Source organism: Rhinatrema bivittatum, chromosome 1 (genome assembly GCF_901001135.1).
Source record: "Rhinatrema bivittatum chromosome 1, aRhiBiv1.1, whole genome shotgun sequence".
NCBI lineage: Eukaryota > Metazoa > Chordata > Amphibia > Gymnophiona > Rhinatrematidae > Rhinatrema > Rhinatrema bivittatum.
Window position 1 is genome coordinate 509292910 of NC_042615.1, and position 21214 is coordinate 509314123.

The 21214-nt window shown below is 44.6% G+C and overlaps 1 protein-coding gene across 2 annotated transcripts in view; it reads right to left on the bottom strand.

Moving 5' to 3' along the window:
* Window positions 1–250: 250 nt before the first annotated feature.
* Window positions 251–21214, bottom strand: part of LOC115096618 (myoD family inhibitor domain-containing protein-like) — a 48795-nt gene continuing 27831 nt past the window's right edge. Inside the window, exons 2-4 of one of the 2 annotated variants that reach the window (XM_029611518.1) lie at window positions 15688–15799; window positions 5326–5583; window positions 251–3110 (exon numbers count right to left, since the gene is read on the bottom strand). In XM_029611518.1, the coding sequence (XP_029467378.1) occupies window positions 2854–3110; window positions 5326–5583; window positions 15688–15799 (627 nt within the window). In that variant the 3' untranslated portion in view covers window positions 251–2853. The other variant, XM_029611507.1, reaches the window with a different exon arrangement.

A 21214-nucleotide genomic window follows, 5' to 3' on the forward strand; every position in this document is an offset into this window, starting at 1 on the left:
CAGCATTAGCCTGCCGCGGGCCCTTTAAATAACCGGAAGAGGAGTGCGCGCGTGCCTAGGGGGGCGGAAGAGAGGAGCCAACGACGGCGTCTCCGCTGCACTCTCGGCCCACCAGCGGCAGGCAAGCCGCGAAGAGGAAGGCAGCGCTGGGACCCCCCCCCCCCCCCCCCGCCACATCGGACAGCCGGTTCCTGCCCCCGGCGAGGTGGCGGAGCATCGGGTGAGGAAGGCCGGTTGCGGAGAGCGCGGCCAGCCGACGCAACAAGGCCTCCCAGCCTTAGCATGTTTCTTGTTTTTGAAGAGAACTCTCATTGTGCACTCCTTGCCAGAGGGTTCTGCCACTAACAGTGAGATAGATTTTTGGGCCATATGCCCTTCTGGGATTCTCATGCAGAGGTCTGAAGACCCGTGAACTCCACTCTACTTCCTAGGTGCGCAAGACGGTAGACCGATGACAGCACTTCATGAGTGAAGTTTGATGGCTGAAGATGTATCCAGTTTTCCTCATTAAGAAAATATTTTTGACTCACATCTCCCTGTGGGGATCCAGGGCCTGTATTGCTTTTTCCCCCGCATTTTAGAGACTTTTCCTGTAAGTGAAGTCCCAAGCAGCAAGACCGAGAAATAAGGAGCAAGATCTATGGAGTTCCCCACTGGATCTCCAACCCATGGGACCAGGACAGGCTGGGTGTCCGTGGAAACCTGGACTCGGGTAGGATTTTTCCTGTTTGAGGAGACCCCTCCACTAGGCTTCCCATTTGGCTGCTGGGAAAGCTTTGTGCACTTTAAAATCACCACGGGAAGCTTTACCCAGATACCTGAAGTTAAGGACACCTACCCAGAGGAGCAATCACATCTGTACCATCAGCTGTAATTTCACCTTTATTGTAACAAATGGACATTAATTTAATGGTTAATGAATCAATAAGCATTTAATTTAACACCCAGTGCCTTGTCCTGCATGGTTTGTCCCAGCACCTCACCCCTTGGGATGCAGCATGTGATCACAGCACACAGAAAGGAACACACCACTGACTGGGCCATAAGAGAGAGCTTCTCCCCACAAAAAGGATCCCCCTTGAGACAGAGAGTCAAGTATGGGAGGAGTGCATGCCCCGACGTGTAAAAATAAGTTTCTGTGTCCTTGGGATCTAAAACCCCAAGCAAGGGTTACCTGCAGTGTTTCTGGTGCCTCAGGGTAAAGAATTGTGCTGTTGTCTGTGAAAGAACGGATGTTAAAAGGAAGTGCTTGGCTAGGATGTTTGATGCAATGCTACAGGTGTTTGGAACTGGCCATATACAGTGTCTGGTCACACCAGGAGAAGGGCTTTTTCACATTACAAAACATTTCACATTTAGAGATCCTACACTAAAATATCAGCCTAGAAAAGCAGCATGGGGAGCTCATTTTAACAGCTTTTTAAAAAATGGCCGCAGTATACTGTATATGCAATATTTTGAGACTGCATAAGGTTTTCTTGGCTTGGGATATTACAAGCTAGTGGCAAAATAAGGGATGAATCTGGTTTTCTTATAGCAGGCGTTGTGAGTATATGGTCCTCAAGGGCCACAAAGCAGTTGGGTTTTTTAGGATATCTCTAATACAGGGGTACTCAAATGGGTCCTTGTCCCCGTACTCAGCCAGTTGGGCTTTCAGGATATCTCTAATGAATATGCATGAGATTTATTTGCCTCAAGGGCCTCCAATGTATGCAAATATTTCTCATGCATCATCATTCGGGATATCCTAAAAACCCGACTGGGGAGAGGTGCGAGGACTAGTTTGAATGCCCCTGTTCTAATGAATATGCATGTGATAGATTTGCATGCATGTTACCTTAACTGTATGGAAATCTATCTCATTCATATTCATTAAGGGTATCCTGGAAACTTGATTGGTTTGCAGCCTGAGGACTGGAAGTTCCCTACCTCTGGATTACAGAATGGAGAGACAGAGGAAGAAAGAGAAAAAGTGGTACAAGAGACAGAGGCCAATGCAGAAAGGGAGGGAGAGTTAGAGAGAGACAGACAACAAGAGTGGGGGAGAGAGATGGAGAGAGAGACAGAGAGATGGGAATGGAGGAAATGGAGGACTCCATTTAAAAAAAGAGAAGTGCCATATCTAGGAAGTTTCTGCTTTTGACTTGGAGACTCATGGACTTTAATGAAATCAGCAGAGACACCTGGAAAATCTCCCACTATTGGCCTTTCCCCTGTTCCCTTCAGGTTGTCTGGGGAGAGGGAGGGGAGAGCCAGCAAGATGGGAGGAGCTGGATTAGGGAGCGGAGTAGTTCTTTCTTCTGTTCTGCTCTGTCCACTCGAACCTCACCCACCTCCCCTCCTGTTTCCCACTGGACTGGGAAGCGGAGTGGCTCATCTATTTTAGCTCTGCCTTCTGCAGCCTCAGCCTAACCCCCCTCCTCTCCTGCTCCCACACAATGCCCGGAAAGGGAGGGGCTGCAGCAGGAAACAGAGGACTGTGTGAGATTGGGTCGTAGGGGAAGGGAGAGACCAACGTGGTCATCCCTGGAGGGGGAGATGATGGAGAAAGAATGTGTGTGAGAGAGGAAGAGAGAAAGCTCACGTGTGCACATGCCCCCATCCCCTCTGCTAATCCACACTGGATCTCAAGAGCGATCAGAACTCAAAGGTCCCCCAAGTAGGAGGGGTGTTAAGTAATTCCTGAGAGGATGCAGCCATGTGCCCTCAGTGGATTGGCACTCCGACCCCTGGTGATAGTCTCCCCGTTCTCCAGTAGTCTCCTCATTCTCCAGAGTTTGATGTCCTTTTCCAGGTCTTCTCATTGAGGCAGCCGTTCCCCCCCTCCCCTTCTCTTTCTTTGCGCCCTGCTCCTCAGGCAGGAAAGCAGATGGAGCAGCACTCCAAGCAGATCTCCAGGCAGTCGGACGAGCCGCAGCAGTCCTGCAGCACCCCGCACTCTAGGTCACAGGGAAACGTGCTCTCATCAGCACAGGGGCCCTGGGGGCCACAGCATCCACAGCAGCACTGCTCCCTGCAGATTCCCCCACACGCCAAGCAGTCCACCAGGAGGGAACAGAGACGGCAGAATTCACAGAAGAGGCAGGCCAGGATACAGTGAACACAACGATCTGTAGAAAAATGGGGTAATGGGAGTCAGGAAAAAAAACCCCCAACAAAACAGTCACTTCACAGCATCCACAGCAGCTAATCCCCAGCTTTGTCCCTTATACAAATCACTTTATCTCTCTTGTGCTTCAGCTCTAATCCCAGGCTCTATCACTGACTTTCTCTGTGCAGCCTTGAGGCAGACATGTATCACTGTTAATAAGAAAGACAATAATAACAACTTTGTTCTTCCTTCTCTTTGGAAGGCAGCTGCAGAGTTTCAGGTTTGGAGGAGGGGGTCTGGAGTCTGCCCTCTTTGCTTCCCCAGGCTGTGGTTCACCTCTTGCCGGCAGAAAAAAGAGGAGAAGCGTTGTTAGCGAAGGCGCAGAAGGTTACTCAGCGGTAGCAGAGCTCGGAGATCTCCAGCGCCAGCTCCAGGCACTCTGTGGTCTGGTAGCAGGCCTCCAGGAAAGTGTAATCCATGCCGCTGCAGCATCCTCCGCAGCTGGCCTCGCCCAGAGAAGGGAGGGTGTCTGGCAGGGCAGAGCAGCAAGCAGGGGGCAGGGGGCAGAGGCGGCAGCAGTGGGAGCAGAGGGCACGGCTGCACAGGGAGCACGCGCCGGGGGTCAGGAGGAGGCAGTCATAGAACCGGCAGAAGAGGCAGGCCAACAGGGCTGTAGCACACAGGTCTGAGGGGCAGGGAGTAGGAGAGAGAGAGAGAGGGAGGAGATAAGAGACAGAGGGAGGGGAGAGAAGGAGGAAGGATTGAAAGGTCCAAGGAAGAGACGGGGCGAGAGTGAGAGGGAAGAAAAGAGAATAAGAGAGATGGAAGGTGGGGAAATACCGTAGGAGAGAGAAAATGTCAAGGAAATGGCGGGAAGAGAATGGAAGGAGGGAAGACAGGCATGAGGAGGGAGTGAAATGGAGAGAGGGAGAACGGAAAGAGCAGAGGAAGGAGGACAGGGAGAGAAAAAGACAGAACGGACAGTGTCACAATGAGATAGTTCAAGTCACTGAAGATAGTAACACAGTAATGAGGGCAGAAAAGGACCAAATGGTCCATCCAGTCTGCCCAGCAAGCTTCTTAAGCTGGTAACTGCCACCCCCGTGTTTCTCTCAAGGGCAGTAACTGCCGCTCCCATGCAGTTATCCCCAAGCTCCATAAACATTTCTGCTAGCAACATTTTTTTTTACTGGGTGATGAGCGTTCTTGACAAAAGTTAAAAGTTACAGGGTTGAGAGCATCTTTAATGGGGAACAAATGGAAACCCGAGGTCTCAGTGGATGAAAGGCGTGTGCCGCAGTGCTTTGTACGCTGCACCTCTTCGTGCTGTTACCAAGGCCCACGCCCCTCTTCTGCCAATGCCTGTCCCTATGTGTGCGAGTGTGTCTGCACTGCAACTCCCAGGTCAACTCCACACAGTTTCCTCCGTCAAAAATACTCAGCTTCTCCCCACTCCAGCACGCTGCTCTTTCCTCACTTCTCTCCAGCTTTAACATCCCTTCCTTTCTTCCTTTAGACCCTCCTTCCCTGCCTCAACCTTTCATCTGTTGTCATCCCTCCCTTTTGCCTCAGAGTCTCACTCCCATTTCCACCACAAGCAGCTGCTGCCTTCCCTTCTACACCATCCCCCACCTCCCCGCTCTCTCTACCTTCTCACCACTGCATCAGCTGCTAACCTTCTCCTCCCTCCACCCAGACAGTGGTCTCTTCCGCCTCCTTTCCCCCCCCCCCTCCCAATTTCCTGCTCTCCTCTTTCCCTCCAACCCGACTGCCAGTCTCCTCTTTCTGACCTCCAGGCACTGGCCTACTTTCTTTCTTGCCTCAGCTTCCTCTTCCCACAGCCGTCGGCTGCTCCTCTGCCGCCCGGGGCGCAATCGGACTTCTGTTGACTGTCAGGCAACACCAACACCGACTCTTGTGTTCTCCAGAATGTCACTGCTGGCTCGACATGCAACAGAGCCAGCCCCACAGTGTTTGCGCAGCGGAGGAGCAGCTGAAGCAACCGCCGGCAGTAGAGGCAGGGCCAGTGGCTGTGGGGAGAGGAAAAAAGAGAGAGGCAGCAGGAGGGAGGAGACAGGAGGAATCTCTAGCAGGGCCTGAAGGGGAGCAGGAGGAAAGGGTTACCACGATATAATGGGGGGGGGGGGGGAGAAAGATAGGAAGGGGGGTGGGCATTTACATTCCCGCAGAATCACGGGAACATGGGTCCTTGTGTATTCAGTGCTTTGCCTCACCATCGCTGGCCGAATCCTGGGCCTGGGAGGCGCTGGGTTTGTAGACGGCGCCTTGGCTGTCTCTGCTGATCTGGGTGCAGACGGAGGATGTGGAGCTGATGCGGGGCTTCTGCTGGAGGATCCGCGCCCCTGGCGGCTTGCACACAGGTGGGGTCCCGTAGGGGAAGACATGGCCATTGGGATGGGGCGTTGGACCATTTTCACAGGGGTCTGGAACGCAAAGGATGGTGGGGCTGTCACTGGGCGGAAGGGCAGAGTCTGGAAGAGAGGGAGGCACGTGGTGAGATATTATTACAATTCATTATCCACCTTTTTGGAGGGGAAAACTCACCAAAGACCTTTTACAACATATTAAATGAACAGTGGGTTAATAATGTGGTGGATAAGATGTTAAACAGTTGAGTATCGATAAACTAAAGACAATAGTATTAAAAGCAGTTAACTCAGTAGGCCATCAATTAGTACCAGAAAGATATTTTGCATTATCTGGAAAACGAGAAGAGAATCGCAAAGCAGACAGTCAGGTCCATATTGGCAGCATTGTTTGGTATCATTTTAGAGAAGACTGGATGGCTGATCAGGCACATCTGAGGTAGGTTGCTTCCAGAAATGACGGTAGTCTTAGGTCGGGCGTAGCTCATCATCAAATTTTTCAGGGTTGTAGATGGCACGGGGACCATTTAAAAAAAATATTTGAATTGGACAAAGGTAGAAAAGGAGAGCACAAGGGAGGGGCCTTTACTCCATGGAAGGAGGAAGGTGTCAGTGTGTGTGGTGTTTCTTTTAGAGGGCTTAGGCAGTTAGTGGCTGATATTTCAGCATTAGCAGCTCAGTTTAGCCCGGGAAAACAGCTGCAGTAAATCTAGTTTGGCAGGGTTCAGCTGAATATTTGCCTAATGATAAACTGGACGCAATTAGCCGTTTTTTTTAATCTGCTCCAGGGCTTGTTTGAAAATTGAATTTTCTCAGGTTATCAACACCACTGCTGCTGCTGGCCACAGCTCTCATTAGCCACCGCCTTCCTCCGAGCGGGCCCTACCATTCCCAGATCCCACATCTTCCTTTTAATGCCGTTGACATCGTGGAAAAAGGGATCACCGGCATATGGGGTTTTATATTTGTTACACTGTGCACACTAGTGAACACCTGCGCGTGCACACGCTGTCAGGCCGATAACAGTAAGAATCACGGGAGAGCGGGTGCTCCGTGTTCAGCGCCCGCTCTCCCAACGCGCCCCCCCCCCCAGCCACCTCTCCTGGGTGCCTGATTCTGTATTTAAATGAGGGGTCGCGCTAATAAGGAGGCGCTAGGGACAATAGCGCGTCCCTAGTGCCTTCTTATTAGCCTATATGTGGCTGTCAGTGGGTCCCGACAACCGACGCTCAATTTTACCGGCGTCGGTTTCCGAACCCGCTGGCAAGTCATGGGTTAGAAAAATGAGCGCTGGTAAAATTGCTTTTCTTTTTCGTTCTTGGTCAGAATGCTCTGATATTCTTGGATTAGCTTCACTCCTCTCTCAGCCACGTCGTTAACCACTACAATGCTTTTCAATGTTTCCAGCCCACGTTGGAAGTTGACATCATCTTTCCAAGTAGATGGGCAGTTTTGGTTTTTTTTAGAAAATTTGTGTTTATTGAAAATCTTGAGAAGCACATCTTCGATTCTGCGGAAATAAAATCATAGAAGTTGTTTTCTTTTAAACGGTTGAGGTCTTCACTACTGACAGTGTATCGTTTTATTTGATTTTCTGCATCGCTGTCTTCTATAGTCATCATTATAGTAGCCATTTTGGCTTAAAGTCTAGGGGAACTTCATCAGCAAAGAATGCGAATGCCGCAGTTTCTGGTGGTAGATACCATAAATGGTTTGCACATTTTTTCACGGCAGCACTACTAATTTCTGGATCTACATCCTTATACTCAATTTCAGTAAAAAATTGTAATCTAGATACGGATCTTTCAGAGCCAGTGGTACTAGGAACTAGACTCATAAATAGAGTTGATAAGTAAAATGCATGTTCTTCTGATTGAATCGCTCTCTTTTTTGGTCAGTTTAAATTGATCTTTTTATTGCAAATTAAATTCTCTTTCAATCATATTCTATACTTCTTTCTAAAAAAAAGTATGATAAAGAAGATAAAAACAGTTTAATATAAAAAAAATATTAATTTTGTTAAAGTCTGAAATTTCAGGGCCTTTGGGGGCCATTTTAGTATTATCTGATTGAGCTGAAATTTTACAGAGAGTACTTTTACATGGATTGGAACAATTTTGGGGGTTGGGAGATGAAAAATATTTCAGCTCACAAAATCATGTACAACTAAGGGCCTGACAGTCAGAAACAGTCAGAAACAGCCGCGCACTGCTGACTATATATTGATTAGCCCAGATTCTTGTCTATTGCTGTTTTACTTTTGTGTATAACACTCACACCTTTTCACAGAGAGCAAGCTGTTACAGTGCAGGTGCATAGCAAATAGTGAAAACAAACCAACAAACCAACCCAGAGACAATCTCCCCATTAGAAATCCTAAGGCTCCACCGTGCCAGTGACTGGGATTGCTCTCAGCAGCCCCGCTCATATACTGGATCACTGCAAGAGGAACGAACAGCCAATCCGGAGGGCGCAGCTTCCAGCCGCACTGCCCGGTGAGAAGCAGAGAGCAGTGCGGCGCAGCAGACACAGGCAGTGGCACACTTCCTGGCTCCTCGTGATTCTTCATGCTAACCTTACTCTGAGCTCGGGGAAGCAAAAAGCTCACTCTGGGTTCACACACCTTGCCTCCAGTTCCTAAGAATCATAGGAGCGCCGTGTGCCCGCCCGTTCACTACTTCATCGCACAATGACAGACACTTTCTATTTCAGTTCCTTTCAGTGTTTTCTGTGCTGACATGGAGGTAGCCCTGTTCCTAGTCCGCTGCTTTCCATGTCATTGGTTTTCTTTTCTTAGGGATGGGGGGGGGAGGAATATTAGGGTCATATATACAAGCAATGAATGTATCAGGGCTGTAAACTCCAAGGGCCGCAAATGCAGCTTGATATCTCTGTTTTAAATCAAAATGGCAGAGGCCTAGGTTCATTAAGCCGTGAAGTTTTATTGCGAGAGGGGTTCCACTATCCTGGGGGGGGGGGGGGGGGGGGCGCGGGGAGGTGGTGTCGCCGCGATAGTGGGGGTCCCTCCCCTGAAGAACATTGCTGCTCTACGGCTTGTTGCGGTTTCCAGCTCAGTTTATGTCTGCACATTTATTTATATTTTTTAGGTGACTAGAATAAAAAATTCTCAGCTATGGAGAGTGGTGAATTTTTTTTATTTTTATTAGTTGTTTGAAATGTCTGCTGTTTTGAAATATTTTATTAGTGTTTGGGAAATATTTTAAATATTTTAAATATTTTAAATATTTTAAATATTTCCCAATGAGGTTTTATTTATTGGATGCTCCATTCATCAGCTGTTTGAAATATTGTACTAATATATTTTAGATTTCTTGATTTTATTGTTTGATGTTATATGTGGAATGGTTACTGTTTATCCATTGTTGCACTGCATACAGAATCTGATTTGTTACAATTTCCAGTTCAGTTTTTGTCTGCACATTTCTGTTTATACGTTATGGTGTCTTTATTCTGTTTTTAATGAGGGCTCGTATCAGACTGAGGGGAAGTAAGCATATGAGTGAGTCAGATATCCCGTGGGCTGGTTTTGAAAAAAATCCCCTAGACTGATATTTTCCTGCAATCTGCTCTTGCTCCCATCTATTCAGTCAGTTAGGGAAACAAGGAAGTATGACCTTTTGAGCAAGCAAGATAATTAAGCATCCTGCATGGAATTGTACAGTGGTCTAGTATGACTGGATCACAGTACTGCTACTTTAATAAAATCTCTTATAAGCAGATCATATTAACTACTCAATATTAAACTCCGCATTCTATGCAGAAGGGGTTAGATATAGACTTCATAAACAGACAAAAATTAGTCAAATGATATGAGTTTAGATTTTCGTTGTTCTCTGCTCCATGACCATCAAATTATGAAATCTCGTTTTCCATTGTGAAATGGTCAGAGATTCAGCCTGGAGCCAATGAGACAGCATTAAATATTCTGCTATTAAAAATTTTCTTTGGTTTCCAATATATGGAACATTGGAAAAAATATCAAAGGAATCCGTCTGTCTGTCTGTCTGTCTGTCCATAGGCACCATAACTCTCCAAAAAAGAAACAGAAGTTCAGTAAATCTGGCATGCAGGAAGAAAATATGAATTTCTCAGAAATACCAGATCAGTATTTTCAGCCACACCAGATATACCTTCCAACAACACCCAAACTATCCCCCCACTCCTCTAAACACACTGCACAGTTCCAAACACACCCCCTATAAGCTCCTCAAACACCCTCACACATACTTACCACACACACATATCCCACCAAAGACACACTCACCCACATATTCCTACACCCCCGCACACAGGAACCCCATAAACACATACACAAACACCCCCCCCCCCCCACACACACACACACATCCCTATACCTCCACATCTCCTCCACATAAAGGCATTCACATGCACACATCACAACCACCCATTACACACACACATACATCCCCACAACACACCAGTCCCCCTGTAGAGAGACACTCCCACACACACACACACAGGCACTCTCCACACACAATACATACAAGCACATCTCCTTCAGTCATGCACACAGATCCACGCTCCCAACCTCACACTCCAGGCCCCCATAGACACACACTCCCACCCTCTCCATTATATGCCTCCATACATTCCTATACCCTCACCGCTAACACACACACACATTCCCCAGACATATATCTCACAACCACCCACCACACCAATACAGATAGCCCCTCACACTCACACACACACACATCCTACACATTGTTATAACCCTCCACACACATACATACATCACACATACATATCTATATCCACTTCAAACACCCACTCTTTCCATTCCCCTCCAAACACACCTCCACCATAAACCCCCAGCCCCCCTCCTATAAATCTATATTGGGAAGCATTCCTGAAGCCGTGCCTCTGGCATGCTTTTTTCAGTTGTGTTTTTCCAGGACTAAGGGATGATATATCACCAAAAAGACAGTTCTGGCAAGTCTGGAATTGTATATTTAAGAATTAATTTTAAAAGCCGTAAATTATGTGCATATGTGCAAGAGTAAAGAAAAAGGGGATGGATTTAGGATGTGTCAGGGGCGTTGTGGGGTGGGCCCAAAATGAATGTGCGTAAATCCACATTTTAAATCTGATGGCCATACATGTTTACTTCTGTTCTTGATGAGATGTAAGTTTGCATAAATCTCTGTTTAGGCCTAAAACGACAGGGTGAGGGGTCTGGGTCAACTGAGGGCGGGGAGTACAAGCTAATGAACCAGAGGGACTAATGACCTCAAGATGGGGAGTGGAAATCTGAAAGAACTGTATTTGATGGGGGGGGTGAAGGGCTGATGTGCACGGAGCAGGAGAGAGACCTTGGGGTGATAGTGTCTAACGATCTGAAGTCGGCGAAACAATGTGACAAGGCGATAGCTAAAGCCAGAAGAATGCTGGGCTGCACAGAGAGAGAAATATCTAGTAAGAGAAAGGAAGTAATTATCCCCTTGTACAAGGCCTTGGTGAGGCCTCACCTGGAGTACTGTGTTCAGTTCTGGAGACCGTATCTCTGAAGGGACAGAGACAGGATGGAGGTGGTCCAGACAAGCGCGACCAAAAAGGTAGATGGTCTTCATAAAATGACTTATGAGGAGAGATTGAAGAACCTATATATGTACACCCTGGAGGAGAGGAGGAGCAGGGGTGATATGATTCAGACTTTCAGATACTTGAAAGGTTTTAATGATCCATGGTTAACAACAAACCTTTTCTGTTGGAAAAAAATCAGTAGAACTAGGGGTCACGATTTGAAACTCCAGGGAGGAAGACTCAGAACCAATGTCAGGAAGTTTTTCTTCACAGAGAGGGTGGTGGATGCCTGGAATGCCCTTCTGGAGGAAGTGGTGAAGACTAAAACTATAAAGGATTTCAAAGGGGCATGGGATAAACACTGTGGATCCATAATGGCTAGAGGATAGGAATGAAGAGAAGAGCCATGGGGGTGGCTTGCTGGAATGGTGGCTACTTCCTGGTAATTACTACCCTTACTCAATAAGCCTTCACACGATTAATGCAACTCCAACATTGCTCTCTACTTCAACGGCAAGGGGAAATGTGGAAAAGAGGATTTGCATTCAGACAACAACCACAAGGACTAAACTACACAGTCTGGATAAACAAATAAGCATGGGGGTAGCTTGCTTATTGCGACGGTTACTACCCTAAACCAATTAAGCCTGATACTTCACTTTGAATGCATATACAGCATTGCTCTCTGCTTCAACGGCAGGGGGAAATGTGGAAAAGAGGATTTACATTCAGACAACATCCAACAAGGCATGGATCTGTGCAGTCTGGGTAAACAAGCATCGGGGTAACTTGCTTGATAGGGATGTGAATCGGCTGATCGATCGTCTTAACGATCGATTTTGGCTGGGGGGGAAGGGAAATCTGATCGTCATGGTTTTTGTTTTTTTTAAATCATAAAAAATCGTAAATCGGGGGAGGGTGGGAAAACCGGCACCCTAAAACCCACCCAACCCTTTAAAATAAATCCCCCACCCTCCCGAAGCCCCCCAAAATGTTTTAAATTACCTGGGGTCCAGTGGAGGGGTCCCAGCGCGATCTCCCGCTCTCGGGCCATGGCTGCGTTAAAAGAAATGGCGCCGGTGGCCCTTTGCCCTTACCATATGACAGGACAAAGGTAGCGCTGGCGCCATTTTGGTTCCTGTCACCCGACGTCACGAGTGCAGAACGCTCCCGGACCCCTGCTGGACCCCCAGGGACTTTTGGCCAGCTTGGGGGGGCCTCCTGACCCCCACAAGACTTGCCAAAAGTCCAGCGGGGGTCTGGGAGCGACCTCCTGCACGCAGGCCATATTGCCAATATTCAAAATGGCGCCGGCGCTACTTTTGCCCTCACTATGTCGACATAGTGAGGGCAAAAGTGACGTTCTGCACTCGTGACGTCGGGTGACAGGAACCAAAATGGCGCCGGCGCTACCTTTGTCCTGTCATATGGTAAGGGCAAAGGGCCACCGGCGCCATTTCTTTTAACGCAGCCGTGGCCCGAGAGCTCATGCATATGTATTTTATATTGTGTGCTCAAATGCACATGCACAATGTAAAATACATGTAAATCGACCCTACAACATGAGATATGCACACATATTTTCAACAAAGCCAAATAAGTTTTTGAATAAGCCGAGTAAGTGGCTTATCTGGCTAAGTAGCTCTGTTTAAAAATACAATTCTAGAGGCACAGTCCATATGTACTCCACACATTAAGAAAGGTGGAAGGAAGGCAAAACGATTACTGTCATGGTTAAAAGGTGAGGTGAAAGAGGCTATTTTGCCAAAAAAACATTCTTCAAAAATTGGAAGGATCCATCTGAAGAAAATAGGATAAAACATAGGCAATGTCAAGATAAGTGTAAAACATTGATAAGACAGGTGAAGAGAGAATTTGAAATGAAGTTGGCCATAGAGCCAAAAACTCGTAATAAAAACTTTTTAAAATATATCCAAAGAAAGAAACCTGTGAGGGAGTCAGTTGGACCATTAGATGACAGAGGGGTTAAAGGGGCTCTTAGGGAAGATAAGGCCATTGCAGAAAGACTAAATGTTTACTAATGGGGATGTTGGGGAGATACCAGTTCCGGAGATGGTTTTCAGGGGTGATGAGTCAGACTAACTGAACGAAATCACTGTGAACCTGGAAGATGTAGAAGGCCAGATTGATAAACTAAAGAGTAGCAACTCACCTGGACCAGATGGTATGCATCCTAGGGTACTGCAGGAACTCAAAAATGAAATTTCTGATCTATTAGTTAAAATTTGTAACATATCATTAAAATCATCCATTGTACCTGAAGACTGGAGGGTGGCCAATGTAACCCCAATATTTAAAAAAGGCTCCAGGGGCAATCCGGGTAACTATAGACCAGTGAGCCTGACTTCAGTGCTGGGAAAAATAGTGGAAACTATTCTCAAGATCAAAATCGTAGAGCATATAGAAAGACATGGTTTAATGGAATACAATCAACATGGATTTACCCAAGGGAAGTCTTGCCTAACAAATCTGCTTCATTTTTTTGAATGGGTTAATAAACATGTGGATAAAGGTGAACCGGTAGATGTAGTGTATTTGGATTTTCAGAAGGCGTTTGACAAAGTCTCTCATGAGAGGCTTCTAAGAAAACTAAAAAGTCATGGGATAGGAGGCGATGTCCTTTCGTGGATTACAAACTGGTTAAAAGACAGGAAACAGAGAGTAGGATTAAATGGTCAATTTTCTCAGTGGAAAAGGGTAAACAGTGGAGTGCCTCAGGGATCTGTTCTTGGACTAGTGCTTTTCAATATATATATAAACGATCTGGAAAGGAATACGACAAGTGAGGTTATCAAATTTGCGGATGATACAAAATTATTCAGAGTAGTTATTTATTTATTTATTTATTTATTTATTCATTCATTTTTATATACCGCCACTCATCGAAGATATCGCATTGATGTACATAGAACAAGAACATACGCCAGGGCGTTTGACATTAAACGATTTAAAACATATGAAGATAACGAAATAATATGCAGAACAAGGTATTTAACAAATGTAGAATTACACAGAATTTAAATAATATTTAGTGGGTAAAGATAATGTATGGTGTGGCATGATATAACAAGGTATAACGTAAATGAAGGAACAACGATAAAAAGAAAAAAGAGAAAATGTAGGAACATAATATAAACGTGATAGTATATGAACATATGAACGTAATCATATGTATTGGATCATATTATGAACGTTATTGTATGTATTGGAATCATGAGTCTAGGGAGAGATAAACTTGAATGGTAATAGCAGCAGGAAATATATCTATGGATAAGGAGGGGTGAAGGGAAAGACAAGGGTGGGGGGAGTAGTAACTGAGAAGAAGGGAGTAGAAGGAACAGCAGAAGGACAATGGAGAAGGAGTAGTGAAGAGTGAAGATATGAAGTGAGAGAGTAGATATTAGGTGCAAGCTTGTGTGAAAAGCCATGTTTTGAGTTTTTGCTTGAAGTTTTTAGGACACAATTCTAGACGTAGATCTGTAGGCATTGAGTTCCATAGCATAGGACCAGCTAGCGAGAGGGCTCAGTACTTTGGTGCATGCATAATTGGATAGTTTGGGAGAGGGTGTCCATATGGTGGCGAGGTATTGGTTTCTGGTAGGTCTGTAGGATGTGTGGAATTGTAGAGAGTCAGTAAACCAGTTCATGTCAGGGTTGTGTAATGCCTTATGGATGAGTGAGAATGTATTGTACTGTATGCGGGAGGACCAGCTGCTGCAGACAGAGAAATACTGGCAGGCTGTGGGAGGCACCCTGGTATATATGACAGAGCCTGTCAAATCTTGCTCTGTCTCCACCTGCTGGTGCGGAGGCAAAACCCAGGAGTCTGGACTGATCCGGTACGTACAGGGAAGTAGCGTTTTGACTTATTCTGCTATGTGGCAGAAAGCCACCACTTAGGCAGATAAGTCGAAACTTATCCAGGTAGGTGTTGTGCATCTTCTATTCCTGCGTATTTGTGCTCCTAATTTTAAACATTTGCTCATGGAGATTTCACACGCGTATTTTCCTTAACACTTGTTGGCTTTTACATGCACCAGTCAGTGAATTTTAAAACATGCACACGTGAAGGAAATGATCGATTTTACCAATCTGGCCACCAGTTTGCCCAGTCCATCTCTAGGTCATTGGTACCCTATTGGTTCTTCAGCCTGAACTCTCTCCAGTTTGACCAAACCTCTCACCCAGTTACTATTTGGCAATAAACACTTTTTCATTTTCACTTGTATCAGATAATTAGCAGGTGGAGATATCTGCAAGTAACAGATTTACAGGCATCGCTTTGGCACGTGCTAAAATAGCAACTTATATTGCGTAAATTCTGGCCCAACACCAGGACCATCCCTTGATTGCTAATTTTTTATGCACACACATGTGGATGTACATGAGACCCTTTTTGCATGAATATCTCTTAAAATGTACCTTTAAGGGTTTTCTTTAGATATAGGGGAACCAGAGCCCCCTATAAAGCATAAAATTAATGTAAGAAAGAAAATTTGAAACAAAACAAATTTACATTTGTTTTATAGATATACCTACTTCTCAGTCAGTCTCAGGACAGATGACAAAATTTACCTCATAAGATAATGATTGACTTGAATGCCTAAATTCAGATATTCTCACCACTGCAGGAGGAAGAGGACCCATTACAATCCAGTTGCTGTGCCTCAGGCTCCATTGTGGTTTCTGTTGCTTCTCCAGTCACCTCAGAAACAATGGGATTTGATTCTGACATCTGGGGAGAGAAGAAGGGAGAATCATTGATTACTGACTATTACTGTGAGCATGTTTGAAGCAAAATTCTCCTCCCCTAGCTCTGTATGGAGGAGGCTCAGATATCAGAGTCAAGGGGTTATCGCCTGGGATGTTTCAACCGGAAACCCTAGAAGACAGAGGCTGGAAACTGTAGTGGAGCAACAGAAACAAGGAGAAGCCGGGGATATTTATCCCCTGGTTGGTAAGATGGTAGATCTACCCTTATAAAGTCCCTTTAATTCAGTAAGGGGCATGTTCTGATTGGCCACAGAATATAAAGCCAGGGAATATGTTTTATTAAGGATTTTATCTACATTGTGAGTTATCCTGGCTAATCTCAGAAGGACAAGGTATTAAATGAATAAATAAAATATAAACGCAGCAGTGGAGACTAACCCTAGCAGGTATAACAGACTTCTTGGAGACTTTTCTCTGTAACCTCTGCTTATCTGGCCTTGTTCCTGGCCCATTTCTTGACTCTTTCCTGGTCTCTGTTACCAAACACCTGCCTGATTCTTATTTCCAGACTACCAACCTGCCCCGTGCATCTTGGACTCCAACTGAGCTTTGGACTTTGGGGATCCTGGACTGTGTTGTTGCTTCCTGATTCTGGCTGAATATTTCACACTTAAACAGATACAAGGATGTTCTTCCACCTGTCGGTCACCTACATTCCCAGCCATTCCCTGACAATTTATCTCTAACTTGATCCCCTGAACTCTAATTCTAATCATAAATCATAATTGAAATTACTCAAACTATTCAACACTAACCCCTAAAATTAAATTTAATCCTAGACTTCTACCACTACAACTTTAACCCCAACCCATTGCCCCTAATCATAACCATTGCCCCTAGGCTCCTGCTATTCGGCAGTTGGGTGGAGGGATTGAAACTGCTTAATTAGTCTATTGCTGCATAATTTACAACCTGCTACACAATCAACATACTTGAAGCTTCCCAACCTCCTAATTCAATTATCTGAAAAAAAAGCAGCCTGCAGGGAACGGAAGAGGAAATGAGGCTGAGGCTGGAGCAGAAAAAGCAAAGGAAAGAGGGCACTCTGCTCCCTAAGCCAGCCTATCGCCTCCTGGTGATCCCTCATTCCCTTACCCCTTCCTCCTATGCTGAAGAGACCAAAAAGCGAGGGGTGAAGTTGGAGTGGACAGAGAAAGCAGTCAAAATGATCCCTCACAGATCTCTTAAAGATGATTTTTGATATAATTCCTGAATGGAGTGAGGTCCCTTTAGAATAATTTCATCTTTATTCAAAGGGTCTTGAATCTGCCCATGTGGCCAACCAAGAGATTTGGATGTGTTTTTCTAAACCTGCAACCTATAGTATCTCACATCTGGCAGACGGGACAATAATTTCAATTCATTGCAGCCTTGATAGCTGGCACTACTGCTGACAAGTTTCAGCTTATGCTAATTCAACCCCTATGTGTATCTCTTACTATGTATCTAATATATTTATACGTATCTTTCAGTGAAAATCTTCAGACGCATACCACTGTTAGGTTGGTGAAGCAAAAATGACTAGAAATAGATGTCACCTTATAAACTAACTAATTTATTGAGGCATGAGCTTTCGAAGACAGAGTCCTACATCTGAAGAAGTGGACTGTCTTAAGAACATAAGAATATAAGAAAATGCCATACTGGGTCAGACCAAGGGTCCATCAAGCCCAGCATCCTGTTTCCAACAGTGACCAATCCAGGCCATAAGAACCTGGCAAATACCCAAAAACTAAGTCTATTCCATGTTACCATTGCTAATGGCAGTGGCTATTCTCTAAGTGAACTTAATAGCAGGTAATGGACTTCTCCTCCAAGAACTTATCCAATCCTTTTTTAAACACAGCTATACTAACTGCACTAACCACATCCTCTGGCAACAAATTCCAGAGTTTAATTGTGCGTTGAGTAAAAAAGAACTTTCTCCGATTAGTTTTAAATGTGCCCCATGCTAACTTCATGGAGTGCCCCCTAGTCTTTCTAATATCCAAAAGAGTAAATAACTGATTCACATCTACCTGTTCTAGACCTCTCATGATTTTAAACATCTCTATCATATCCCTCCTTAGCCGTCTCTTCTCCAAGCTGAAAAGTCCTAGCCTCTAGTCTTTCCTCATAGGGGAGCTGTTCCATTTCCCTTATCATTTTGGTAGCCCTTCTCTGTACCTTCTCCATCGCAATTATATCTTTTTTGAGATGCGGCGACCAGAATTGTACACAGTATTCAAGGTGCGGTCTCACCATGGAGCGATACAGAGGCATTATGATATTTTCCGTTTTATTCACCATTCCCTTTCTAATAATTCCCAACATTCTGTTTGCTTTTTTGACTGCCGCAGCACACTGAACCGGCGATTTCAATGTGTTATCCACTATGATGCCTAGATCTCTTTCTTGGGTTGTAGCACCTAATATGGAACCCAACATTGTGTAATTATAGGATGGGTTATTTTTCCCTATATGCATCACCTTGCACTTATCCACATTAAATTTCATCTGCCATTTGGATGCCCAATTTTCCAGACTCACAATGTCTTCCTGCAATTTATCACAAACTGCTTGTGATTTAACTACTCTGAACAATTTTGTGTCATCTGCAAATTTGATTATCTCACTCGTCATATTTCTTTCCAGATCATTTATAAATATATTGAAAAGTAAGGGTCCCAATGCAGATCCTTGAGGCACTCCACTGTCCACTCCCTTCCACTGAGAAAATTGTCCATTTAATCCTACGCTCTGTTTCCTGTCTTTTAGCCAGTTTGCAATCCATGAAAGGACATCGCCACCTATCCCATGATTTTTTACTTTTCCTAGAAGCCTCTTCAAAAGCTCAAGCCTCAATAAACTGGTTATCTACAAGGTGACGCTCGCCTCTTGTCATACCGTTCTGTGTAATTAACAGTATGACAAACTGCTGGTACTGAGGAAAATTTTCATACAGAAGCTCATATACTCAGAAAGATGGCAAGAACTTTCTCATGAAAATATAAAAAGGATGGTTGCATTATTTCAATTCAAAACAAAAGTGACAATTCTTAGTTAAACATTTGTAATTTATATGCAACTTGTTAATTTTTGAACTTGTTAAATTTTGTATTTGTATATAATTTAAATAGTTTATAAACAAAGTGAACGGTTTTCAATAAAAAAAATTGACTTTTTTTGCATAGCCAGTCTTGTGAATCTTTATGCAAAATTATGCATATTTACCACATAATTGTTGCAAAATTTTGAAAAATCTGCCACACGATTTGCTAAATTGCCACAGAATATGGAAAGATATGCCATTGCAAACCAGGAGATCTGACCATAACTCCAAACTTAACCCCTAACCATTCCCCTAACCCTAACCCTAACCTTTAATCCTAATTTCTAACCTAATATAGTAGCATAGGAAGTGGCAGCAAATGTAGATTTATCATTTCCCTATAATTTTAGCAAAATGATCGCCTGTGGGAAAAAAAGTGGTGGGGGAATAGTTCGCAGGTGACCATATCGCGGCGGTACATTTTTGCTTGCCACCATTGTGGCAGTGCTGCACATTATTGCTCCTGTAGCGCCAATGAAATAGGTGTAGCTATTTCCAGCACTACTGCCAGGGATAATGTGCAAAACATTATTGCCCGCAATGCTACCGGCCCTTCATTTAACTAAACCCTGCTCAAACTCCTCCTCCTTTCCCTCATTTACATTTTAACATCTCGATGCGGTCGTTATTGCGTGTATTAGGGCATTATCGTGTGTGATAATGCCCTAATGCACACGATAATGGCCCATCCCAATTTGTAGCATATCGATCCTTATTCAAGTCGGTTTTGGTTGCTTTACTTTCTGGATGCCTAGTTCCCAGGGTCTTGCTGGACAATGCCCAGTGACCAATAAGAACATAAGAACATGCCATACTGGTTCAGTCCAAGGGTCCATCAAGCCCAGATCATTTATAAATATATTGAAAAGCACGGGTCCCAGTACAGATCCCTGAGGCACTCCACTGCTCATTGAGAAAATTGTCCATTTAATCCTACTCTCTATTAACTGTCTTTTAGCCAGTTTGTAATCCACGAAAGGACATCGCCACCTATCCCATGGCTTTTTACTTTTCCTAGAAGCCTCTCATGAGGAACTTTGTCAAATGCCTTCTGAAAATCCAAGTATACTAAATCTACCGGTTCACCTTTATCCACATGTTTATTAACTCCTTCAAAAAAGTGAAGCAGATTTGTGAGGCAAGACTTGCCTTAAGTAAAGCCATGCTGACTTTGTTCCATTAAACCATGTCTTTCTATATGCTCTGTAAGTTTGATATTTAGAACACTTTCCACTATTTTTCCTGGCACTGGATTCAGGCTAACTGGTCTGTAGTTTCCCGGATTGCCCCTGGAGCCCTTTTTAAATATTGGGGTTACATTAGCCACCCTCCAGTCTTCAAGTACAATGGATGATTTTAATGATAGGTTACAAATTTTTACTAATAGATCTGAAATTTCATTTTTTAGTTCCTTTAGAACCCTGGAGTGTATACCATCTGGTCCAGGTGATTTACTACTCTTCAGTTTGTCAATCAGGCATACCACATCTTCTAGGTTCACCATAATTTAGTTCAGTCCATCTGAATCATTACTCATGAAAACCTTCTCCATTACGGGTACCTCCCCAACATCCTCTTTAGTAAACACTGAAGCAAAGAAATTGTTTAATCTTTCCGTGATGGCCTTATCTTCTCTATGTGCCCCTTTAACCCCTCAATCATCTAATGGTCCAACTGACTCCCTTGCAGGCTTTCTGCTTCGGATATATTTTAAAAAGTTTTTACTGTGAGTTTTTGCCTCTACGGCCAACTTCTTTTCAAATTCTCTCTTAGCCTGTCTTATCAATGTTTTACATTTAACTTGCCAGCGCTTATGCTTTATCCTATTTTCTTCTGTTGGATCCTTCTTCCAATTTTTGAATGAAGATCTTTTGGCTAAAATAGCCTCTTTCACTTTTAACCATGCCGGTAATCATTTTGCCTTCCTTCCACCTTTCTTAATGTGTGGAATACATCTAGACTGTGCTTCTAGGATGGTATTTTTTAACAATGTCCACGCCTCTTGCACACACTTTACCTTTGTAGCTGCTCCTTTCAGTTTTTTTCTAACTATTTTTCTCATTTTATCAAAGTTTCCCTTATGAAAGTTACTGTTGCGATCCCCCCTGTTGCTGTGCTACAGGAGGTAACTTACCTTCCTCCCGGAGGCCGCTTCGAAGCCAGGGCCTCTCCTGTGCACCATCCGGGACTTGCTCCAGGGCCTGGGAGGCCTAGCTGTTCCTGAGGCCTGCCTGTGGCTTGCATGCATGCGTTTGGACTTCCTGTTTGGCGACACCCTTCTCCTAG